The sequence below is a fragment of the Pagrus major genome, chromosome 12, assembly GCF_040436345.1.
Source record: "Pagrus major chromosome 12, Pma_NU_1.0".
In the NCBI taxonomy this organism is placed as follows: Eukaryota; Metazoa; Chordata; class Actinopteri; order Spariformes; family Sparidae; genus Pagrus; species Pagrus major.
In genome coordinates, this window is record NC_133226.1 from 11682766 (window position 1) to 11709414 (window position 26649).

Below are 26649 nucleotides of genomic sequence, written 5' to 3' on the forward strand. Positions count from 1 at the left end.
ATTGTGTGGCAAACTGATATCAGTCATCTCTAAAGGTTGGATACCTTTAAGATACGACAATGGGCCTCAAACAGTGGCTACATGTACAAGTGTATAGGCAACCACACCTACATTAATACTGTATTCCACATTATTGAGTGTCTGAGTCAACAGGGGAGTTCACTGCAGGCAGAAATTGCGTAATATATTATACTATAGGCTTACATTTTAGACTCCATGTTTGCTTTCTCAAGCTCCAGTGTAAGGTGGAGTCAAAAGGAGTGTGTGTAACTTCAGTTAAAATGTGCACACACATTTGTAGGTACAGTACAGGCATAATAGATATTGAATTAGCATATGTAAGGTAAGGGCTCTAGATCGGATATAAATCGAGTTTTAAAAATTAGCTACACATCTCCAATAGATCAAAGACTTGAAAGATTTTTTTTGGATATGTTGATGATTAAATAATGAGGTCAGTTTTCATTCAGTTTCACTTTGTCTTCATAGAGCAGGATGTGATGCTATGAGAATCAAAGTCTCTAGATGGAGGTTGGCTGACAGACAGGTGGAAGTATTTAAACAAAGGGACAGTGTCGTGCCAAATATGCTTCTGTGGAATCAAAATATAACCAGGAAGCACATCGTATCGAAACTGGCGTCAGATTACGAAACGGCTACGGACTAACAAGGAAAACTGTGAACATTTTGGCGGCACGTAAACTGAAAAGAGTACTTAGGTTTTCTGTGATATAATTGACTGGATTTTGTATGTACATAGGGAGAACATTGAGAAGAAAAGGCAAATGAAAAGCTTAAAAGCACAAAGTATTAACCATCAGCCTGGATTATGTATAATACTTCCCTGCTTCTGAGAGGAACTGCTATGTTTTCAGTCAGCTAAACTACTGCAGGTAGAGACAACACAGGCTTTAGCAGACACACACCATCATGACAACAGTGAAACAGTGTCACCACAGTAGCATTAGTAAGATATACAATATACAGATACACATAGGGGTGAGAAGCTTCAGACGACAACAGCGACAGAAAGGCAGACAGAGCAGCATTGAACAGATTAAACATGGTGACAAGTCTGTCTGCCTCTGAGCCGAGGAGAGCTCCTTAGATTTTTTGTTGATATAGCTTACCACTATATTAATAAAGCTCAAAATGATCTTCAGTGAATGTCCATGCAGAAATCGGACTTGTAAAACTGCAGTCAGCTGGACGTAAACTGTTTAGTAAGGCTGAAGCTCATTACTAGAGCAGCTGTTGCTGTGAACAAAATGGACATTCACTTGATGAAAAATACGAAAACTGAGGAAATCTCAGAAATATATTTATATGTACCCACATTTAAGATGACTATTCTCACCTTTTATTCAACATACTCCCTACGAATAGAGCTGCATATCAATAAAGCAGTATTTAATGGAATTAGGATACGCCCTCTTATGCTCTATTTTTTGCCGTCATAACTAACAGTCCTGAAACCTGGACAAATGAAAAGCTGATAATCAGTCATCTGTATTTTGGTAACAATGAGAACTTTCAGAAGTTGTTCTCCTGGTTAGAGATTAAAAACAGGCAGAGTTGGTCTTTGGTTAATTTGTTGATCGCTTTTATTACACCAAAGACTGTCCATCAGTATGTTTGAACTCATTATCACAGAAATGCATCTGCAAACATTATTTGTGATGTCCATTACCATTCATGGTTTGTCATAAAAGCAAATATATTGTAACAGTCCATGGCATCAGCCACCGGATGTTTATTGGAGGCTGTATTTCAGGATACAGAACTTGAGTACTTGAGCTGCAGTGACCTTAACGCTAGCGGGGGGTTCTTCACATCCACCGGGGAGTCCAGCTCCTGGGGAATAGAAAATACATTTTTCTTAATTTATAAAAAGAGCAGAGAATTTTGCCAAATAATGAAGACATAATATCCTTTAAAAATGTATCTAATTCAAGTAATTGGATGACAAAGGACCACCTGAAAATGAACTTGATATACGAGGTGCAGAAATTATGCACAAAGAAAAGCACAAAAATAAAACAAACTCTGAAACGTTTATTCAAGCAAGACTGTATCATTAATTAAACTACAACCGAGTGTCAATAATGAACTTTTACACTAAAATCTAGAGTTGCAAATGTATTAAAAACATAAAAATTATAATATTGTGATTTGTCTCCATATTTATGACTGGACTACAAATTGGTGACTAATAACTGAGTGTTTCTGTGCATTTATCAAAATTAATCAAGTTTTACCTCAGAGTCTGAATCGTAGTGTTCACATGGCAGGCCCATGTTGGCCATCAGAGTCTCTTTCTCTATGGATCTGCTTCTGATGGACGCCCACGCTCTCCTGTTAAAATCAGATTTTAAAAAAAAGCCACATTTTAATGTCCTACATAAGTCACTGAGTTACAAAGCACAGAATAGCTCTGAAGTGTTTCAAGTTTCCAATAGTCTCTTCAGAATACAACTCTCTTCCTTGTGTTCAATACCTTTTAGTGAAAATAAAAGCAGCACCCATCACAAAAGCAACGAGGCAGAAGACACCCAGGACCACACCCACGTAACTTCGTCTGCTTTCGGTCTCTTGACAGAACTCTCCCTTGTAACCAGTGACGCACTGGCAGCGAGCGTCTTTCCCTTCTGTGACGCAGCTGCCCTGACCGTGGCAGCGTTGGAGATCACAGGATGTGGAGTCTGTTTTGACTGAGTTCTTTTGGCTGTTGGGGTGAGAATATGAAGACGGGGGAGGACGACCATCACTGGTTTTGGTCCCAAAAGAGGCCGAGTTTGTGTTTGGACCTGAAGAGAAAGAAAATTTAGTAATTATGCTACATATTATTGAAATGTACTGCTGCTGCCAAGATAAACATTTTCCTACATCGACGTATCTTACTACTATACACTTGTAGTAACTTCCTAGAGCCGGACCTGAGAAGATATTTTTTATATGCCTTCTCAAAACTCACAGTCCTGCTCGTCTGACTGGTCCAAGCAGTCCACATGTCCGTCGCAGAACTTGCTGCTGCTGATACACTTGCTGCCATCCAGACAGGATTCTTGCCCTGAGGGGCAGTTGAGGAGTGGGGCACAGGAAGTAGCATTGACGGCGGAGAAGCCCCGCCCGCATTTACACACCTGACCTCCGGGATAGGCCAGACACAGATGGGCACATCCACCATTGTTTTTAGAGCAGGTATTAGTTCCTGGAGGAAGTGGGTAAAAGAGCATTAGATTATGTAACACAAATCTTTTCCTGTCTCCTTGAGGAAATAAAAGTGACAGATTTTCACAATTAAAGCATTAGCAAATAAGCTAAATTGTACCTTAACTAATCTTGACGCTTATTCAAAGTGGATGGAAAGAGACCCGAATACAGTTGCTAGTCTTCCTGGACCACCAGATGGTAAATAAGTGGACATGCATTTCCATTCATTTCTTTTTTTGGTATGTAAAATAATCCTTGAGCAGGGCTGAGACAGGTATTAACAATGGTGCACACCAGAACATGAATTAGACCTCCTCCCATGTAGATCAATAGTCTGTTATGACTGTACAAACAAGTCATGGCCTCCTGGCTGTACAGTGAGTAATGACATCATCTGCTTTGCAATGTGACAGTACATCCGGTGCCAGACTGAGAAAAACAAGTTTAGTTTGACTCCAGGATATGTAAAACAGGAGTGTGTCAACGTTTGTGAATGAATAATTACGGAAAAGGGTAATCCTGTATTCTCAGACTACAAGAGTTTGCAACAGGTAAAGAGAATAAGCAAGTGGTAGTTTTGTTTTAATGTGTGTGTGAGCTCAATTCATCATCGATCTTTCCCACTGCAGTACACACAGTAACGGACTGGGATCTCCCACAGCTTGCCAGGCCCCATCTCTCTGCAGGTATCACATCACCCTGCCGTCTATTCAACACAAACTGAGCCTAAGTGAGTCTTTTCATTCTGTCCAGAGTGTCTGATAACACGTTTCCTGCTCTCTGGGTTCAAAAAGAGAGGATAAAGTTGAAGAGGATAAATATAAACGTGCAGATCATTTGTGACGGGGAAACTGGTTGGACGTGCTTCTGCTTTACAAATTAAGACGACAGTGGCACTGCAAGCCTGTTGGTTAGCATTACAAACGCATTATGTAGCACAATGAGAAGAGGATTTCAGTGTTGACAAGCCACTTTCACAATTTCATTCATCACAATTTCCATGTGATGTATGCTGTGACGGCACGTTCAAGTGGTTGTGAAACTGGCTCCAAATAGCTGCTGGTAAATCAGCACTACGGCTGCCTGGTTTTTGCACAATATAGCTGGATGACACTTGCAAGTGTTAGAAGCATGTTCTGATTCATGCCATTCCCTTTGTGTGTCTGACATACTGCAACAACTTCTCTGGAGAAGCTTTAAACTTGCTCATTTCTAATTTTCTAGACAGGACTTTAAGACCCGTATGTTCTAAGCTCTAATGCGTTGTGCTACTGATGAGATACCAACTATACACAATGTTTGGGTTTTTTTACTGATACACAAACTGTAGCACAAGTGAGAGACTCCACCTTAAATGTACTAAAAATCTAGAAGTATTTAAAGCCAGCCACTGTCACACACAACTGTGTTATTGGGACTTTGCGATTTAAATGATTTATTTAGCTGTGTGTTATTTTATACTATTGTATATTTCTCTTGTGGTCTCACTGCTTTATTTGTGTCATAGTGATACTTCTCCGTCTCCCTCTTCAAACTCTTTGCATTCCCAGTCTGCTCTGGAATTTTCTACCTCCTGTCAAGCCTCACCTGCCACCTAGTGGCCATCAGGGAGTCCTCTCACTGAAAGCAGTCCTCTATATAAGAGCAGTAAGTATGTTTACATCCTTGTTTCCATTTACCTGCCTGAAAGCTGTTATTTTTTTGACTACTTGTTCAATTGCAGTTGTTTACCAGCATGACTGCCTGTTTCGGATTGAAGTCTTACTAAAGACCAAGCCACCCGTTTTTAACTCAACCTGCTGTGTCAAAGCCAGATAGATGCCTACCGGACTGACTGTCGACGCTGTAGGCTCTGACTTCCACCAGGCTGGTCTTTGTCTCAAACCACAGTTGGTTGGGCTGGAGGCCATCGCTGAACCACAGTTTGGTTACATCTACACAGTTTGGAAAAAACAAAAACACAAAAAAATCCCTCAACTACTGAAGTGTGAAATCAGAAGCAATTTGATTGGCTGGTTGGTAAGGAAACACTTCTTGCCATCGGTCAGACTGAATATCAAAATTTTCTATAATGAAAAGGAGAAAATGAAGTGGGTGTTTAAAGATGTCAGACAATGTAGATTCCTACAAAGAGGTTGGCTAAATAATTAATTGTTACATTAGTCTGTGATGCCATCTGCTGCCTGAAGGGGGGAAAGATGGATGAAACGAAGGTAAATGGAGATGTATGACAAAATTAAACTCCACAAGCAAGGTTAAGTCGTGGAATAGAAAGAATATACCAAGACACTGTGGGTGTTTGAGTCTTCAAAGCTGAGTTGTATAGAAAACAGTAAGTGCTTCCATCCTTACCTTTGTCCAGCGTGGCCCAGAGGAGGATATTCTCTGTAAGTGTGAAGGAGATGAGCAGACCTGGCCCTGTTTTGTACTGTTTATATCCTGACCCATCCACTCCAATGGAGCTGATGACGCCTTCACCTGGAGGAAAAGAGTGATCAGGCAGGCAGAGTTAAGCCAGCAAAAATCATCAAATGGTGAGCTTTTTAACTCCTCACCTGTGTCAGCCCAGTAGATCATGTTCCCTTGTTTGGAAAAGACCAGCGAGGTGGGGATGCTCGACTTCCTCCACAGGACTGCTTTGTTACGGCCGTCCATCCAGGCGCAGTTCACCTCTGTCTGACTCTTTCCACCTGGCGCAGCTAAAGCTATGTAGCAAAGCCGTCCCGAGGGGGGATGCAGTGCGATGGATGTGGTGCCCTGAAAAGACAAATAAGACCGGAGCTATATTTACCAGGAGAAGCAAATAACTGAAAACAAACATGTTTCTTGGGACAAGCAAGAAAAGGAACTACAAAAATGTCAAGGGTAAAAGGATATATGAATACAGTGTACTGCCTTGTTGTACATCAGATCTGATGTACATCATCTGATTTTTATATTATTAATTTAAACCTGACTGATACATCGGTTATACGATAGCCAAAAGAAGCTGCCGCTGTAGTTAAAGAGACATGTATGTAGGGATAAAGGAGCCATGTTAATGTCAGAGGTGAAGATGGATGAGCAGAAGAGAACAATGTGAGCAGTGAAGCCTTCACCTTCAGTGATCCCTGCAGCAGTGAGGTGGTGAAGCCGTCATGGTGGGAGGTCACGTGGAGATCAGGTCTCTTGATGCTGCTCCAGTAGAGGTTGGTGGTCACCCAGTCAACTGCCAGAGCCGTGATTGAATCATCCTTGTGAGAAGTTTAATTGCCAGAATTTAAATTTCAGTAGGGTGAAGCTGAATGAGAGTCACTACTTGGTAAGAACCACCTGAAAATGTTGTTGTCTGAGATGTTTTCAACAGTAAAGCAGTGGATTACGAAGGTACCTCTTTTTTAAACACAGGATCAGACAGGATCAGACACCTGCCTTGCTTACCTGAGATCAAGCAAGCCCTTTCACAAAGTGATGATTAAGCCTACCCTCAGCTTTAGGATTTGTCCAACGGGTGTCAGTCCCTGTCTGGACCTCGGGCCGCTCAGTTTCAGCACATCCACAGATCCTTGTCTTGCATCGGCCACATACATAGAAAGCTCCTGGATGGACACGTCCAGTCCTGAGGCCTCTGTTACCCCAGGGAGGGCTAAAACTCGGTTGATAGGCATTTTTTTCAAAGCAATACCATCACGACGCATGGAGTGCAAGTAAATCTACAAGTAGGGGAGTAGAGGGCGGGATAAAATAGGAAATGAGCAGGACAAGAATAGCGTCAAATTGTACCAGAGAAGAGAAAATCAGAGAAATCTTAAATTTGTTTCTCAAAAGTCCTTTTTTGGATTTTTCTGGTCTTGCAACCACAATGAGATCATTCACCTGGTAGACTGTTGTACGAGACAAAAGCAATATGAAAGCTGACTCCGTGGGCAAAGAGCAGGTAATCTTGTCTTTGGAAAGTAGCATCCCCTTCGGGCATCGACAAACTGCTGTAGGCACAGCTGGATCTCCCATCGACGCCGGTGCTCCAGACTTGCCTCGCGCTGCCGGGGCCAGAAGGCAGAGGTGGGAGCACTGTAGCTTATCACAGGGACTGGATATGGTGGGTTGGGAAAGGGCATGCATCAGCTGTGGAGAGAAAGGAAACATAAGGCTCCTGTTAGTTGCAACCTCTCAGATATTAAAAAGGTTACAGCCAACAGTAATATATTCATAAAATATTATGTTTAATTAATTAAGCTCCTCAGAATCATAAAGAAGTTGAAGACTCACTTTCAGTCCAAATGGCTGCCCTGGTCTCTTCAGAAGAACCTTTTGATCCTTGCCTGTGTTCTTGTCAGCTGAGCGAATGGTTCTTCTTTTTGTGTCGGACCAGAAGACTCGGTCATTGAAGACCACCACAGAGAAAGGGCTTGGTGTTTCAGCTAACTGAAGGATCTAGCGAGAGAAGGGGACAGTCTACATTATGTCCACATTTTCCTTTTATGATGCAAAAACTTTAAAAGGTTAATACTTTATCTGTTTATTTTTAATCAGCTGGTAGTGTTGACCTTGACGTTGTCTCCATCCAGAGAGGCCGAGCCGATGCAACGCAGCTTCTCGTCGGCCCAGTACACCCTGTTGTCCAGGAGGTCATAGGCCAGACTGACTGGCCAGCTCAAGTTTCGGCTCACCACCACCTTCCTCTTTGAACCATCCATTCCAGATCGCTCAATCTGAGGGCTGCTGCCGATCTCAGACCAAAGCATCAATCTGAAAATGTTTATTATACAATACATGTAATGGCAAAATGAGGAGTATTTAGGATTTTTCAAGTTGAGCACCTTACCCTCGGTGTGGCAGCAGGACCAATGAGCTTGGCTGTTCCAGATCTTCACCCAGGACCACAGTGTAGTTCTGAGATCTGACTGTAACATCGCTGAGTTTCACAGCCAGAATCTGGCCGACCAGTCCGTCCACCCAGTACAGGTTGTTACCAACCCAGTCCATTGCGATGAAATCCGACTTTACCCCTGTGACAAGATTTCATTTGAATACTGAATATGGGTCGAAGTCAAACTCTGATGAGTGAATGGAATGAATGTGCTTTTTGTACAGTTACTTCAAATCTTGTTGATTTAGTGAACCACCCAGTCAACACCTCATCACACAAATGTAGAGTTCCTGAGACAGACATACCTTTGATAAGTGTCCCTTTGTTGCCTGAGCTTTTCATGTCAGCCCAGCGGATGCTCTGGTAGTCAGGACTCAGCCAGTAAACTCTCTGCTGAGCCCAGTGATAATCCAGAGAGAAGACTGGCCGACTGGCAGAGGACAGAAGACGCAAGGTGCTGCTGTGGACTCCCAGTAGTAACAGCTCAGACTGCACCGATGCCAGAAGCAAAGGCTCGTCTAGAGATACAAACATGATCAGTAAGTTTTTCCTGAGTTTTCTCCAGATCCAGTGACATAGACCAATGCAATTTTGTTGAGGTTCCCATATATGAAGTTTATGTTCTTCTGCATTTGGTCTGCCAAACATAAACTAATCTGAGAACAAATACAGAATGATTTACAAAAGTTATAACTCATTGGTTTTCAGGAACCAGAGACATAAATCTGTGTGATGTTTAGCAGGGATAACTCAAATTATCATGATTATTATTGATCATCTATGGCACTTCATCCCCATTCTGTAAGTTGTAAGACTGGTTTACTACCATGTAGGCATTTTGATGACTTAATTGTTTGTGAACTGACAATATTGTAATTGAGTACAGGAACCTTTCAACATTCGCCAACTAAGATGTTAGTCAGCTGCTAAAAAGCATTGAATTCACATGATGTACAGAATGCACAAAAGACAGACAGAACCTTTGGTCTTGCAGCTTTTGTTGTCAGGCTCCAGGTAGAAACCAGGGTGGCAGTGACAGCTGTAGGATCCACGAGTGTTCAGGCAGGTGTGTCTGCATACGGTATTTGACACAGCTTTGCACTCATCAGTGTCCACACAGGACACAGCACTTAAGTCTAGTCTGAAACCTGCGGCACAGTAACACATCTGAACAAAAAGGAGGGGACAAAGTGTCAAGAGAGGCATGTTGCCGTTTCATCAAAGCATGCTGAGGTTCAGTCTGAAACAAAGCAGGAAAACAACCACACAGTCACATCTGTTCTGTACTGACCGGGCCATTTGGGGTGCTGACACACTGGTGGTCACACTGAGGAGCCGACAGACTGGAGCAGTTGCGTTGAGCACATGCAGCACCCTCATCTGAACTGTCGGCACAGTTGGTGAAGCCGTTACACACCAGGTGAGGGTCCACACACTCACCACTGCCACACTGATACAGGTGAGAGGGGCATTTTCTCTGGCTGCCTGTGAATGCACATGCATAGAGTCAATGGGACTCTACGGTGATTAAAATACATTTCACTTCTGTAGCCTAAAGGCCCCAAATTATGCTCAATTCCAGATCCATTTTTTTCAACTACAAAGTTTTTACATGCTAATGTTAAAAATCACATGATCTTTCTCATACCAGCCAGAGCTGCAGCACCTATATTCACCGTCTGTCTGAACGCTCCGTTTTAGTGCCCGTTTCTTTAAGACTACCCTCTCGAACAGCTCAGTCTGCTCCCACTGGACAGCTCTCAGAGGCCTGAGATGACACCAGCCAGTGAGTTTCCACATCAGCTCCGTTGGTGTTTTTGTAACCACAGCTGTGTTGGGGGCGTGGCCGAGGACAGCGATTGTATAGCTGTGATATAAGTCCCGACAGCTCATTTGAAGGCAGTTTCTGAGCTATGTGTATTTCTCCGTTGATTGAGAAGGGTACTTTGACAAGAATTTTTATAGCACCTAGACCGGCTTTATAAACAAATACGACATGGAAATCCTACTTTCTACAATGTGGGACCTTAACAATGCCTTAAAATTACAGCATGACTGATGAAAAAGTGTCTGAACGCCTTATTTTAGAACTCAGTTGAGCAGATCCACTTGAATAGACAATATAAAGTATTATAAATGGGTCATATCAGATCATGAAAACGAAATGGCTGATTTATAATTAAATAAAATTATAGTCATTTTGGAAAGGATTATACAATTAATCCTATCCAGATAGGCCTGAATGGACCCATTGAAGTGTCTGAATCAGTGATGAAACCAGACTAGTGGTCAATATTTAGGAAATTAACATGCTCACATTTGTCCTCGTCCATGCCGCTGTGGCAGTCCTTCTTTCCGTCACACCTCCAGGACAGAGGAATGCACTGACTACTGTCTCCACACTGCCACTGGTATTCCCTGCACTTCGCTGGTGGGGTCTTGCAATCCTGGACACACATGAGACCAAGTTTCAAACTCACTCAAAAAACCCTTTTTGTTTGACCAGCAAAGCTTCAGTACGAATCATCAAAATATGATAAATGTATATGAAACAAAAAAAAGTCTCCCTCAACTTCTACCTCTACTCTTTAATACAGATTTACTTCACTTAGACGGTTGTTCTTTACCTTCTCGTCTGACCCATCTTTGCAGTCATCCTCACCATCGCAGAGCCACTCTTTCTGCAGGCACAAGTGGCTGTGCGGGCATCGCAGCTGAGGTGGGCAGCGCGGCGGTCTTGTGCAATCCACCTCATCAGAGCGGTCGCTGCAGTCAGCATAGCCATCACATCTCAGAGCCTCAGACACACATTGACCACTCGCACAGCGGTACTGGTTAATCGAACAGGCCACCAAACCTGGAAAAAAAAAAAAAAAAAGTTTAGAACCGTTTTATCTTCATTTTAAAAACATTTAACATAAGATTTGCTGGTTTTATGGATTCCAATACAAGTAAATATTGGACATCGCCTACCACACTTTGCCTCATCTGATCCATCAGCACAGTCTCTCTCTCCATCACACAGGAAGGTGTCAGGTATACAGCGAGTGTTGTTATCACAGCGGTGATGGCAGCCCTTAGTCAGAGTTGAACAGTCCATTTCATCGGATCGGTCTTGACAGTCGTACTGTCCGTCACACACCTGCTCTGGTGGGATGCATCTATTTCCATGAGCGCACTGGAACTCCGCTGGGAAAGAGAAAAGACGCCTCAAAGATCCATCCTTCACATGTAGAACATCTATTTTTCTAATTTATCAACAGCTGATCAAACACCGAAACTATCCAGTTCATACATGATATTCTATTTACTGTTAAACACTATGGTGGTTTTCAAATCTAGCTTTAGATTAATGAGGAATTCGATTTAGAAATCCTTTTCAGCATATCCTGAGAGACACCCGAGAAACTCAAAACCTCACCAACAGCAAGCCCAAAGAATAAGCCGTTTGTGCTCGCCACCTATAAACAAGTGATTCCTGAGTTCATAGAGCTGCTTCGACAATGCTGAACACAGATTCATGCAAATCCCTTAGCAACATGAATGACTTTTGTGGCACTGCTTTAAGCTGCTTTTACCTGCACAATGCACAAAACTAACCTGTTTTGCACTGAGCAGCACATCCCTCTTCGTCAGATCCGTCCTTGCAGTCCATCTCTCCGTCACACACGTGGCTGTACATAACACACTCCAGGCCATCTTTACAAGGCCTGAAACCTGTGCGGCACCTCAGCGGGACTGATCTAGCACTGAGCCAGATGGAGGCTAGAGGCAGAGAGAAAATGATGCACTCAACTGGGTTGTGAAAATGTAGGGTTTAAAATGTAAGATCAGGGGAGGAAAACAGTCAAGTCAAGGATTGTTTTCTGATTAACGAATATTTTTTCACAGGAAGCACATCAGGTATGAAAGATAACAGTCTAACAGTGTATTGTCTTGCAAGAACTACAACTGCTGTGCCTGGGATCACATTTATTTACAGTTTTAATCAATATTTTGGGTTTTGTTGTTGCTGGCTTACGGGGAGCGGTAGGATGTGCTGATTGACACCACTTCTCATCTGAGCCGTCGGGACAGTGGGCACGACCGTCACACACTTCAGTCCTGGGGATGCACGCCCTCCAGTCGCTACACAAGAAATCATCTGATGTGCAGGAAGATGAGGTGTCAATATGAGAGCAGGGAGGATTATTTGCCAGTGGAGGCATTTCTAAAATAGTTACTAAAATCCCCTGCAATGGCTCTCAGTATGTGCAGGCTTAAAGAATATTTGAAGTCGTGAGCAGTCTTAAAAAATCTCCTACAGCGAGACCATCCCATCATTAGTTTGCCGGAGACGGAAAATATCTACTACCTTTGCAATGACCGTTTGTCATTGCTGGACTCAGACTTACCTTGGTTTTTACACTGGTACACACAGTTGTTTTCATCAAATCCATCAGGACAGTCTCTTTGTCCATCACACAGCTGATTTTGAGAGATGCACTGTGATGAACCTGGACAAAGAACTGATGGAGTGATGCAACTTAACTTCGAAGTGGGAACAGGAGACTCTGTTGTTGCAGCAGTAATAGGGTCTGGAAATGGAAAAACTCAAGTTATAGCACCTCATGTCCATGTAAAAGTTCAAATTAGTTTTCACTACACAAACCACGGCTTTCAAACTTTTACTGGTGTGGGAATTATGCCACAACATTAGCCTACCACCAGTGAATGAAAACTAGAAAACTGGATCTGAAGACCTACCGCAGTCAACCTCATCCGAGCCATCCAGGCAGTCTCTCTCGCCATCGCACAGGAATTTCTTCGGGATGCAGCGATTGCCGTCACCACAGCGATGTTCACAACTTTTGGTTTGTTCACTGCAGACCAGTTCATCAGACTGGTCGCGACACTGTGTCTTCCCATCGCACACTTGAACCAAAGGAATGCACATACTCCCATGAAAGCACTGAAACTCACCTGTAAGGGGAGTACAAAAAAACAGGTATGACTATTTGAATGGAAGCTCCTCTTCAAAGTACTAATTTAAAGTAAACAGGGGTAAATGTCTAAATGAAGGTTATATGCATTTATTTTGATGTCACAGTTCAACAGACTTTATTAATATTTCAAAAGCTAAAGTGAAACCTTGTTTGCACGTTTCTGGGCATCCCTGTTCATCCGATCCATCCATACAGTCTCTCTCTCCGTCACACACATGGCTGTATAACACACACTCTGTGCCGTCATTACAGGGCTTTGAGCCCACGCGACACTTCAAGGCTGCAGGAGGAGATGTGCTCGGACAGTTGACCTCATCTGAGCCATCGTGACAATGAGAGTGACTGTCACAAACCAGACTCTTGGAGACGCAGCTCCGGCGGTCCTTGCAGAGAAAATCAGCTGAGGAGGAAGACGTTTAATATATCAAACAGAAAAGCAACAAAACATAACAAAAATGTGTTCCAGAATCTGAGCCGCAAGGCCAACATCTGACAACTCACTTATGTAAGGACATGTTTTCACACAGTTCTCATCAGATCCATCAGAACAGTCTTTCTTTCCATCACAAAACTGTGCTGGATTGATGCATAAAGAAGAACCTGGACACAGAACTGAAGGACTGGTGCAGGATGGCTTGCTGGGAGGCTCAGTAAATGGTTTGACAGGTAAAAGGGCTTTGTTGAAGTTTTCTGAGGCAGTACACAACACAACAGTAAGTTGATTAATTTCAAAATATCAAATTATCTTTGCCATATGATTACACTTGAGATTTATCATATAAACATTTCCACAGAAACTCACCACATCTTTCTTCGTCTGATCCATCCTGGCAATCTCTCTCTCCGTCACAAACATGACTGAAGAGGACACATTCTGAGCCGTCTCGACATAGTTGGGAGCCCATGCGACACTTCAGGACATTTGTTCGAGCTGCAGGAGCCCTTACACTCGGGCAGTCGACCTCATCTGAACCATCGTGGCAATGTGAGCGACCATCACAAACCAGACTCTTTGAGACGCAGCTCCTACGGTCTTTGCAGCGGAAGTCAGCTATGGAGGGTAAAAAGAATATTCAAAGAAATGACTAGAATTGCAGAGATTTGTTATCTATACTTCAAATTCACACAATAGTAATGAGATTGACATTGGACAAGAAGTAGTGTGAACCAATGCGACAAATTATTGGAAACTCAATTTCAAAAGAACCAAGTATAATAACTTAATGATTTACATTTGTAAGGACATCTTTTCACACAGTTCTCATCAGATCCATCAGAGCAGTCTTTCTTTCCATCACAAAACTGTGTTGGTTTAATGCATATAGAAGACCCTGGACAAAGAACTGAAGGACTGGTGCAGGGCGGCTTGGTAGGAGGCTCAGTGAGTGGCTCGACAGGTGCAGGGGATTTTTTTGACTTGAGATTTTCTGCAGGAATAGTGCCAGTGTCTGCATCATGTAGAAATATGATATCAAGAGTTAGCTGGAGAAGTGTAGAATTTCATATCAAAACATAGTCCAATTGTTAAGTTATAAGAAAAAGCAAAGTGCACCACTCTTCACATACACCTCTCCATTTACTTACCTGTGAATTAATACTCACCACATTCTTCTTCGTCTGATCCATCCTGGCAATCTCTCTCTCCATCACAAACATGACTGAAGAGGACACATTCTGTGCCGTCACGACAGAGTCTGGAGCCCATGCGACACTTCAGGACATTTGTTCGAGCTGCAGGAGCCCTTACACTCGGGCAGTCGACCTCATCTGAACCATCGTGGCAATGTGAGCGACCATCACAAACCAGACTCTTTGAGACGCAGCTCCTACGGTCTTTGCAGCGGAAGTCAGCTATGGAGGGTAAAAAGAATATTCAAAGAAATGACTAGAATTGCAGAGATTTGTTATCTATACTTCAAATTCACACAATAGTAATGAGATTGACATGGGACAAGAAGTAGTGTGAACCAATGCGACAAATTATTGGAAACTCAATTTCAAAAGAACCAAGTATAATAACTTAATGATTTACATTTGTAAGGACATCTTTTCACACAGTTCTCATCAGATCCATCAGAGCAGTCTTTCTTTCCGTCACAAAACTGTGTTGGTTTAATGCATATAGAAGACCCTGGACAAAGAACTGAAGGACTGGTGCAGGGCGGCTTGGTAGGAGGCTCAGTGAGTGGCTCGATGGGTGCAGGGGATTTTTTTGACTTGAGATTTTCTGCAGGAATAGTGCCAGTGTCTGCATCATGTAGAAATATGATATCAAGAGTTAGCTGGAGAAGTGTAGAATTTCATATCAAAACATAGTCCAATTGTTAAGTTATAAGAAATAGCAAAGTGCACCACTCTTCACATACACCTCTCCATTTACTTACCTGTGAATTAATACTCACCACATTCTTCTTCGTCTGATCCATCCTGGCAATCTCTCTCTCCATCACAAACATGACTGAAGAGGACACATTCTGTGCCGTCACGACAGAGTCTGGAGCCCATGCGACACTTCAGGACATTTGTTCGAGCTGCAGGAGCCCTTACACTCGGGCAGTCGACCTCATCTGACCCATCGTGGCAATGTGAGCGACCATCACAAACCAGACTCTTTGAGACGCAGCTCCTACGGTCTTTGCAGCAGAAGTCAGCTATGGAGGGTAAAAAGAATATTCAAAGAAATGACTAGAATTGCAGAGATTTGTTATCTATACTTTAAATTCAGTTGGTAGGAGGCTCAGTGAGTGGCTAGATAGGTGCAGGGGATTCTTTTGACTTGAGATTTTCTGCAGGAATAGTGCCAGTGTCTGCATCATGTAGAAATATGACATCAAGAGTTAGCTGGACAAGTGTAGAATTTCATATCAAAACATATTGTCCAATTGTCAAGTTATAAGAAATAGCAAAGTGCACCACTCTTCACATACACCTCTCCATTTACTTACCTGTGAATTAATACTCACCACATTCTTCTTCGTCTGATCCATCCTGGCAATCTGTCTCTCCATCACAAACATGACTGAAGAGGACACATTCTGAGCCGTCTCGACATAGTTGGGAGCCCATGTGACACTTCAGGACATTTGTTCGAACTGCAGGAGCCCTTACACTCGGGCAGTCGACCTCATCTGAGCCATCGTGGCAATGAGAGCGACCATCACAAACCAGACTCTTTGAGACGCAGCTCCTACGGTCTTTGCAGCGGAAGTCAGCTATGGAGGGTAAAAGAATATGCAAAGACATGACTTGAATTGCAGAGAAAGTCAGCTGATGAGGAACACGCATAATAGTCCAAACATAATACAAAGTGCCAATCAACAAAAACATAACTGCGCACTTTTCCAGAATGGAAATCAGACAAAAAAAACTGTCTCAATCAGCTTAGAATGTGACTACTCACCTATGTAAGGACATGTTTTCACACAGTTCTCATCAGATCCATCAGAACAGTCTCTCTTTCCATCACAAAACTGTGCTGGGTTGATGCATAAAGAAGAACCTGGACACAGAACTGAAGGGCTGGTGCAGGACGGCTCAGTGGGAGGCTCAGTAAAAGGTTTGACAGATAAAGGGGATTCATTTAAGTTTGCAGTAGCTGTGGTAGGGTCAACCTCTGCAGCATCTAAAAATTAATCAACACAATAGTAAAACAAGAAATCATTGTCATGATGATTACATCAGTGATAGTGAAGATAAATATACGACTGGGGTCCAAAATTCAAAACTCACCACATCCTTCTTCATCTGATCCATCCCGGCAGTCTCTCTCTCCATCACAAACATGACTGAAGAGGACACATTCTGTGCCATCTTGACACAGTCTGGAGCCCATACGACACTTCAGGACATTTGATAGAGCTGCAGGACCAGCAATGCCCGGACAGCTGACCTCATCTGAGCCATCATTGCAATGAGAGCGACCATCACAAACCAGACTCTTGGGAATGCAGCTCCTCTGATCTTTACAGCGGAAGTTGTCTGGATGGAAATCATTGAAAACAAAAGTTTTTCAAGTTTCAGGACGCTTTGAAAGCTCTTCTGAGTGCGATTCATTTTTGAAATAACATTTGAGACAAGGGAAATGTATATCATTAGCACCTTGGAGAACACATCAAGTCAATGCTTACTTTTTGAGGGACATCTTTTCACACAGTTCTGTTCATCAAAGCCATCAGGACAGTCTTTGCGTCCATCGCAAAACTGGCTTGGAGAAATGCAGAGGTGAACAGAAGAACGGGGACATAGCACAGAGGGGCTGCTGCAGGCTGGGACAGTCGGAGCAGGAGGTTTGGTAACGGGTGGCATTTCATTGACTGGAACAATATTTGATGTTGTTGGAGTCATCGTCTGATCTGTGGCATCTTCAACATAGAGTAGTGATTACATGGTAGAGTTAAAGAGGAGAGTTAAATGGCTGTTTGCCTGAGCTGCAGGAGAGGAGAGTTAAATTTTCCATTACACAACACCAACACCATAGATTGCATCAGTAATTCTTTTTGTTATTGCAACTTTTCCAATAAGTATGACTGTCTTAGGAAACTCACCACATCCCTGTTCATCTGATCCATCCTGACAATCCTTTTCCCCATCACACACGTGGCTGTATAAAACACACTCTGTGCCGTCTTTACATGGCTTCGAGCCTGTGCGACACTTAAGGCTGTTTGCCTGAGCTGCAGGAGAAGCTACGGTCGGACAGTTGACCTCATCTGAACCATCACGACAGTGAGAACGACCGTCACAAACAAGATTCCTTGAGATGCAACTCCTACGGTCCGTGCACTTGAAATCCTCTAAAATTGAAAACGAAGGCAAAAAAGAAAAGATTAAAACAAATTTTCAAAGCAGGGGAACTTTACTCCTCATGTGACAATTTGTGATATTGGTATTTTACCTTTAGCCGGACATGTGGTTACACAAAAATCCTCATCATCTCCATCAGGGCAGTCCTTTTTCCCGTCACACAGCTGGGCTTGTGAGAGGCAGATTGATGTGTGTCGGCACAGCACAGAGGGTTCATTGCAGACTGGAGTAACGGGCACTATGGAAATTTATTATAATGAAACTGAGAAAATTAAGAAGCATTGTCTGAGTAAAAACATTTCTGTCAGGGTTATTATTATCATCCACCTTTAACTGAATCAGGTAAAGTTTTCAATTTACTTTTTAAAACTCTTGCCGACTCCATGCAAGCGTTGCTGTATATCTAGTTCTAAAATTACAGGAGGTTTAACTGTGCAGCTAACATGAGCCATGATGGGATTGACAAAGACTAAGCAGCATGAACAGAAACTTCAAATAAAGTGATGGCATGTATCTGTATAAAGTCGTTTAGTGGTCCGACCTGCACGGACGTCCTTGAGTGCAGCGACTACACTCAACACTTGACCTCCCACAGACATGTCTTGGATGGCGCTCCCATCACGCCGGTCCCACAGCGTCATGACATTGTCAGAAAGTGACAACAGGAAGGGCTCAAAGGCAGCTATAATCGAGCCTGAAATGTTCCATCTCCTGCCAGCTTGGTGGCTTCTTTCCTGCAGCAAACTCATTGTTGTTAAACCTGGAAAAAAAAAACAGACACAAAACTCATTCAACAGGTCTGTACTGTGGAAATATAGGATCCATTTTAATAAGAATCACTTTTTTCAGTCCTTATACAGATCACAAATGAAATATTGTAAAAACACTGGCAGCTCTTAATCATGCAGGATCACAAAAACAATCTAAATTTTCATACTATGATTAAAGCCTGCAAGCCTACTTTCTTTGTTTTTCTTTTCTAGGCCCCAGTTAATTAAATGTAGCAAGCACATGCAGTACAACGATGCAAAAACAGACCTCGAAATAAACACTATATAGTTCTCAGAAAAATAAGAACTACTCTCTAATAAGATGTATCAATACTTCATCTTCTAAAATGCCTTCTTCATTTCAGTTCTTTGAAACACTTCACCTGTTATTGCTTGTAAGACATTTGAACATAAGAAACCCCATTTTATCCCTCTGATCTACAGACCTGCCCTCTTTGAGTTCCAGAGTAGACTACTAGCCCTGAGGTCGAAGGCGATAGTCCCCCTGACACCTCCTGCCAAGCGCAACAGCTCTTTGGCTTGGCCTCCCATCAAGCTCATGCTGAGGATTTGCTCTTCCTCCAGCCACAGGAGGCCACCATTCAGCCAGTCCAGATACAGGTCTCGAATCTCCTTCGTTGTACGGTACAGCTGCTGTGAGTATCGATTGTCGACTGTGGTGGTGCCGATGCTGTTTTGGTCGCATGACACCCAATACAGGTTCCCTCTCCTCTGGTCGACTTTTATCAGACAAACTACAAAAAAAAAGAAAAGAAAAAAACAAGAAAGAGTGCTGGGTAGTTCATGGCTTATACTCAACTGACTGATTCAAGCAGAACTGAAACAAAATATTTTCATTGAGAAACTCACTGTTGTGTCCTCAAATTGCTTGTTTTGACCCACCAACAGTTCACAACAAAAATATCCAATTTATTCCGATTTAAAAACAGCAATCTTCAAATTTGAGAAGTTTCAACAAGGAGGTGTGGTATTTTTTATGATTAATCTTTTGGCATACGAACTGCAATTTTTGCAAATCAGATCCAACCACATTTGTTTGTGGTTTGAAAGGCAATTTCAATCGGATTTCTACAGATGTGTCATATCTAGCCACTCGGATCGGATTTCAAAGTGTTTTTTGCGTCGCATAACGACAATGTCACTGCTTTTAGCAGAACAGTCAGTTGTGACAGAGGTCTGCAACGTGACTTTAAAGCCTAACTGTCTGGAGGGCGGGATGATAAATCTTAATTTCTCATGCTACCACATTAGACTTTTTACAGATACCCACACTAAAAAGGATAGCAACCCATGCAGATAAGTAACCGACACTTGGACATAAAAATTAAATCTGATCACTTACAAATAACAGTGCGGAGAGTCTGTCATAAAGATCTAATTTGAGAAACAAATCAGAATTGCCTGCAGTCTGAACAAACCTAAGTGATAATATTCTTTTCTCAGTTCCACTTTAATAGCAACCCGTCTTCTGCACTAAAAGCTCAAAGCATTTACCTGGCAAAGGTGTTGGGACCACCTCAGTCTTGGCCTCTGTTAGACTGGTGCGTTGTATATGGCCAGTTTGGTTAGCCCAGTAAAGCCAGTCTCTGTACCAGTCCAGATCAAATGACAGGATGCTGTCGTCCGTGGCGAAGAGCTGGGTATCAGTGGAGACTCTGCCTCTAAACTCCAACATGTTGATGTTGGTAATGGTAGCATATATAAACCTTGGATCTTTGGGGGAAAAAAAAAAAATGATGTTCTGAGTTACAAAAAAGACCAGAGTATGGACTTCAACACATTCCTAACCCAAGAGTTTGGAACCAAAATCACTTCAATTTTTTACAGACTATAAAAAGGGGAATCCAGTTCTTTAGATCAGTTTGGGACCTTGATTGAGAAACTATAAACTTGAGCAGGATCAAGTACAATTTATATTATTTGTCATTTTTCAAAAATGGCATAAAAGGCATTCGTAATGTAGGCAAATTAAGGCTATGGTAAACCTACATTTACATGTCCCATCAAGCAACAGTACTTTGGAGTTTGGACAAGCACAGGTGAATCCCACAGGGCTTCCTTTAGTCAGCTGACACAGTTGACATGGAGTCTCTGTACATGCTGAAGAACCTGATTGATGACAACGAGACAAGACATTTTGACAAGTGAGTACTATTATTAGATGTGAAAGAACTTACTATGATGAGTAAGGAAGATACACTTACACTGAAAGGTTTGAGAGAGTTTAAAAAGTTTTTCTTAAAAAACAGATGAAATATATTTCTTAAATTGGTCGACACATGAACAAAGTAGGGCACTTTATTATGTAAATTATTTTAGTATTCTATTAAAAGTGATTATATCTGGGTACTTTATAGAGATGACATAACTTCAAATTTCAGTGGAAATTCAGAAGACAGAACAATGTTGCGTTACCATTTTATCTGTTGTTCTACCATGTACCTTGAGGCTGCTGTAGCTTGTGGTAAACTGCTAATACTGGCAGTGCGGATTTCCAGATGAATTTCTTTTGGTCCGGTTGTTTCTGTGGAACCTGCCACAGTCCTTTGTCATCCAGCCAGTAGAAGGAACTTTCAAACACAGCCAGGCCGAGAGCCGGTCTGCTGTTGAACAGTCCTGTGAAGGTGTAACGGCCAGTCCCATCCACCTTCACCGTCTCTATAGACTGAATGAAATAAGTTCATGTTCACTGTATGAAGGATAATTATTAGGGTTTATCAGAGTTTAGGTATATATTTATGGTATTCTCTTTTCATCATGCTTACTAAGTGAAGTGTAATGTTTTATGATATTCTATTCATACTCCAGCTTGTTTGATGTACTTCTACCTGCGTTTCTTTCCTTAACTCACCTTCTTGAAGTCACTGATCCAGTACAGCCTCCTGGCAGCCACATCAGCAGTGAGGCTGTGAGCTGACTGAGCAGTGAGTGACATCAGCGAGCTTCTGTCCGACCCATCCATCCATGACTTCTCTATTGTCACTCTGTTCCCGTGGCCAGCATTGATCCAGAACATCAAGCTGGAAGTCAGAGAGCGGTGTATTTGAATAAGCACTACCCAAGTTCATCATCATATGATTTTTTTGTATGCAGAGTCAAATCAAATTAAACAGTACTCATTTAATTAATTTCAGTATTACTGCAAATGTTACACTTTTTTTAGGTTTCATAAATTATATGAATACTGACTTCTTTTCCATAGAAAAGAACAAAATAAACATTTAAATGATTATTTTAAAATCCTATGCAGCAGACGGAGTCAAAGTCAGACATACCTCTCCACAGGTATGAGCACCAGCTCTGATGGGCTGATATTCTTGCTCAGCACAGAAGTGTAACTTTTTCCATCAGCTGCCTGCATGTAGATTGACTCTGTCTTCTGATTGGTCCAGAACAGGTTTCCACTCAGCCAATCACAGGCTAGACCCCCAATCCCAGGCTCCCCTGTTGAAATATTAAGGAGCTTTTTGTCTCTTTTCCTTCTGCAGTTAGGGTTCAAATTTTGATGTGGAACAAATGGATTCTATATTAGGTGACAGTCTGGGACTTTTTATATTTTTGTGTATGTGTATATTTATATTAAGTTAGCTAAAAAATTCAATAATGTAAAGAACAAGATTTACAACCAGAAATGAGTTCTTGAATCCAAATTACATTCCTCTCTCAATTTTTGATTAATCACTTTCTGTGGGCACAGAAATGGACATATCTTACAACTCTAGTTTTTAATAATACATTTTCTTTTTATTTTCAAGTGCAACTTTAAAAAAGAAATGACATTTTATCCAGACTTTCCTCTGATCTTTGCCTTTTTCCCTATAAAAAAAAATTGGATAAATTTAGATATTTCTAGAATTTTTTAAAGTTATTGGAAAAAAAGAAAAACAATTAAAAAATGCAACTGGTGATCAGCAGTAGACAATGCTTTGTTTTAAGCGGGCACAAGACAAAAAGTCTGTAGGCCTATTGGTCATACATAGTTAACCATCTGTCAAACTCTCCTTCAGTCACTTTATAGTTCATACAACCTGTATATAAAACTTGCCAAAAATATAACACAACAAGCTGTATCACCATAATACCTTTAAACAAAACAGTAACATGTTGGCTCAACTAACCAGTGTAGCTCATCGAGCTCTGCTGTCCATCACTTTTGTAAATGTTGCCCTGGTTGTCAGCCCAGTAGTACCAGCCTCGGCCAACGTCAAAAGTCAAAGCCACTGGGTTAAAGACTTGAGTCTGGATAACTTCAAACTGTTGAGACTTCACATTCAACAGCCCGATCGATTTCCTCTGCACTGTTAGCAATCTGACAACATCACCTGGAGACATTTATAGATAAAGAGAAGGGTGCAGTTAGTGTGAATATAGTGTCTTTGAGTAAGTTTGACTTCCTGTAAGTTAGACATCCCTCAATTTACTGACAGGGAATTACCTCGCTTATCACTTCAAGATTGAGTGTAGAAAGTAGAAAGACAAGTGTAGAAATAAGACATTTCTGGACAATATTTGGACAGAAAATAACCTGGATGAATATGTAATACAACATTTCAAGTCATTTCTCTTTTGATGTTACCTGCTTGGTCGTTCTCATTTGAAGTTCTTTTGATTTTTCTGATCTTTTCTTTCTTGCTTGCTTTTGTCATTAGGTCGGCTACATCAAAGAAGCCCATTAACATGTCAATTATCTTTTGTCCAATTGAACTTGATGTTTGTTGCTGAGTTTGATCTTTTCAGAGAGGATGAAACTAAATCCAGTGGAGGATTACATGGTACAAATAAAGCTGATGACTAGCTCGCTAACAACATGAGATTTGTACTGGCATGTTGGTTGACGTATCAAAATATCCTGTTTTGTAGTATTCAGTGATTTCCTCCTCAAGATGAGGCCAAGTTGGTACCAAACAACAAGTTGGAATGGTTACAAATTGTTAAATACACTACCTTGGATTTGGATAAACAAAGGAAACCCTGTTTATCCAAAACATCATTACCTGTAGCTAGACACGCAGAGTTTCCCTCCAGTTTGAATCCGTCTCTGCAGTGACAGTAGTAGGATCCAACGGTGTTAGTGCAGTGATGCGTACAGGGAGCAAAAGGTTGGGCACATTCATCCAAATCTGAGGAGAGGCAATAGGTTTTATCTTCATAAGCATGATACTGCAAAGGGCAATTACCCCATAATAAAACTGAAAAGTGGATTCTAGTCATCCGACACACACCTTCACAGACAGCTCCATTGGGAGAGAGCTTATATCCATCAGGACAGGCACACAGAGCTCCCCAGTCTTCATCGACACACACATGGCTGCAGCCACCATTGTTAATAGAGCAAATACGACCTGCAGGAGAGGCAGCAAGGCTTAGCATCACAGAAATGCATGCCCCAAAAGCAATTTACTGTAGCACATCATTTGGAGATCGAGTTGCAGTCAAGTCTAAGGTAGTTTTTTGCAGCAATTTCCATCACTAATCTGTCTCCAACCTACCGCAGGTTATAGGCTCATCACTGCCATCTGAGCAGTGGATCTGTCCATCACACCTCTCCTCAGCAGACAGACACGTCCCCTCAGGACAACGTATGCCACCCTCATCACACAGACCTGTAAGAGGAGAGACGATCAGGACTTAATTATTTAACTGGTTCCCAAACTTTCCCTGTGTAAAAGACATAAGGAGCTTGTGTCTGACATCTTTTGACTCTACCCAACATGATCATAAGGTCAGAGTGAACAAAGTCTCTGTTGGACTGTTTATTCAATCATAATGAATTCTTCACATTGATATATATGAAATCATAAGAGACGAAATAATATGATTGTTCATGTGATTTGTGGAGATAAATCACTGCAATTAAGTTCAAAATCTAATTAGTTTTTGTTTTTTTTAAATGACAAGAAAACTCTGACACTCCAACTCACACCCTTTTTTTTAAACTTTTTTTTTGTCTTTAAGATCCAACATGATCATGTCTAGACAATAATGGCATTTTAATATTTAACAAATTGAGAGCCTTGGAGTTATTCTGTGATTTTCTTATGTCTACACATATCCCTTTTGAAACTCCTACCCTTACATGTTTTGATATTTAATATATTAAGGACTAGGTTGTAAAATCTAGCAAAGCAGGAGAATAAAATAATGTAAGTGAAACATAAAATGGGAGTCTAAATATTTTAGGTGTATGGATACATCAAACATTCCTGTGGCGCAGTATTCAACCCTCCATCCTTCTCACCACAGTTCTCCTCGTCAGAGTTGTCCAGGCAGTCATTAAGTCCGTTGCAGCGCAGCTCTGTTGGGATACAGATGTTGTTTCGACAGGTCCAGTCAGACTCCAAACAGCTCTCAGTAGCTGAACAGTTCTCCTCATCTGAGCCGGTGGGACACTGGATTTGTCCATCACAGCGGGCCGACGCATTAACACAGCTGACAGAGTCTACGCAGGAAAACTGACCCAGCGGACATTCAGAAGAGCCTGGGAGAGAGAAAAACATCATATATAGAATGAGAAGAACGGGTTTATTGAACAAAAACACATACATTTTCTCTTTAGGGACAGAAGCAACACATAACAATTTCATTTGATTAAGGTGGCTTTCTCTCTTAGAGTGAATTACTTTTGAAACAACACCAACACAACCAAACACTGATAACATGACAATGCTTAAACTTTTGTCACTCCTCTATAAAACCTAATATGTTAGATTGTAAATATGACTTAAAATCAACAGTGGGAAACTTTTTTGCTTCTTTTTTATACAACTTTGTGCCTTTCGATTGTCAATGTTAAACAGTTTGATTGATTTGATGACTCAAATGTTAAACACAACAATCAGCTCTAAGTCTACAGATTCTATTAAAATTCATCTTGTTAAATATGGCGTAAATCATTTCAGTCGCACAAGAAAAGACCTGCTATGATGGATGAAAATATGGCTATCTTAATCTATTTGCGAACACTACTTTTGCCCAAGCACAGAAGCCATATCTACCAGTGCAATCCATTTCATCAGATCCATCCAGACAGTCTCCAGCTCCATCACATCTCCAGATATCAGGGATACAGCCTCCATCGTCACACTGCCACTGGCCTTGATGACATCCCAAAATTTGACCTTTAAAAACACAGAGACAGACAGTAGGACAAAGTACACAGATGAAATTTTTTTTTTAATTAAGCAATATTTTACAACTTCAGACATCATGAAGAGTCCAGACGAGCCACTGATCATGGCTCAGGTGTGTGATGTCAGATGTGGGTTCAGGATTTTCAATAAATCAACTAGAAATTAAGTTAATCTCAAACAGACCTGTTAAACAATTGTCCATTTATCGTCAGGAAAAATAGACAAAGTGTATGTAACCCTGGATATGAGAGACATAAGAGGTCTTGTGTTTAACCTGTTAAATGCATTGTAAATTGGCAAGCAGGACAGATATACACTTGTAAACGCTAACATGAGTCACAAAGGAAAGTTAGCTTAACTAGCAGATGAGCAGGGGTCTGACTTTATCCAGCCTGAGCGAGGTCCAAAACACAACTGCATCACATAACCTGCTTTTAAATTAATTTCACCCAAACATGTTTTAGTTAAAGCTTCTCAACTGTCATATACAAACGTTTAATTTGAACTACTGAAGCTCTCTAGTTAAAGGACTGACTCAAGTTTGTGAGGATGGCCGCCATGTTGCCTCGTTCATGTCGTCATACAGAGAAACGGTCAGGACGACCCGGCTTTATTTGATGTTTACACACATGAGGAATTGAATTAAGCTCACACAAATGACTTTAAAACACGTAGAAGAACATTTACCTGTGGAGATCGTCAGACTGGACAGAAATATCAAACAAATGAACAGTGGTAAATCCATATCGGCCCGCTCGGCTCATCGGCACAAACTGCGTCACCTGAGAGGAAACGCTTTAATCAGCTCGACCTGCTGCAGGTGCGACATCCAGCGCCGCAGCATCCATTTTATATTTAACCTGTGCGACTTTCTTACT

At 41.6% G+C, this 26649-nt stretch overlaps 1 protein-coding gene across 2 annotated transcripts; it reads right to left on the reverse strand.

The window, feature by feature from the left end:
* Nucleotides 1-1581: 1581 nt before the first annotated feature.
* LOC141006169 (uncharacterized) lies at nt 1582-26570 on the reverse strand. Of its 2 annotated transcripts, XM_073478307.1 has the most exons (50): nt 26459-26570; nt 25637-25759; nt 24880-25119; nt 24131-24244; nt 23864-23983; nt 23636-23761; nt 22760-22963; nt 21917-22085; nt 21493-21661; nt 21084-21306; nt 20631-20750; nt 20136-20354; nt 19067-19375; nt 18392-18610; nt 17942-18088; nt 17592-17840; nt 17175-17408; nt 16777-17025; nt 16448-16669; nt 16011-16259; nt 15450-15698; nt 15080-15295; nt 14650-14898; nt 14280-14495; nt 13850-14098; nt 13549-13737; nt 13193-13447; nt 12809-13024; nt 12457-12639; nt 12084-12206; nt 11663-11827; nt 11036-11251; nt 10690-10919; nt 10380-10509; nt 9354-9547; nt 9043-9229; nt 8368-8580; nt 8018-8201; nt 7740-7941; nt 7462-7626; nt 7069-7317; nt 6678-6905; nt 6312-6446; nt 5769-5970; nt 5566-5691; nt 5040-5147; nt 2975-3211; nt 2498-2807; nt 2259-2355; nt 1582-1854 (listed from the first exon to the last, which is right to left on the reverse strand). In XM_073478307.1, exons 1-50 carry the CDS (start codon nt 26514-26516, stop codon nt 1771-1773), a joined length of 9570 nt encoding a protein of 3189 aa, XP_073334408.1. In that variant the 5' UTR covers nt 26517-26570; the 3' UTR covers nt 1582-1770. The 2 variants fall into 2 exon arrangements, with proteins under 2 accessions (XP_073334408.1, XP_073334409.1); XM_073478308.1 differs by lacking the exons at nt 13549-13737; nt 13850-14098; nt 14280-14495; ... (2 more) ...; nt 15450-15698; nt 16011-16259.
* Nucleotides 26571-26649: the final 79 nt, after the last annotated feature.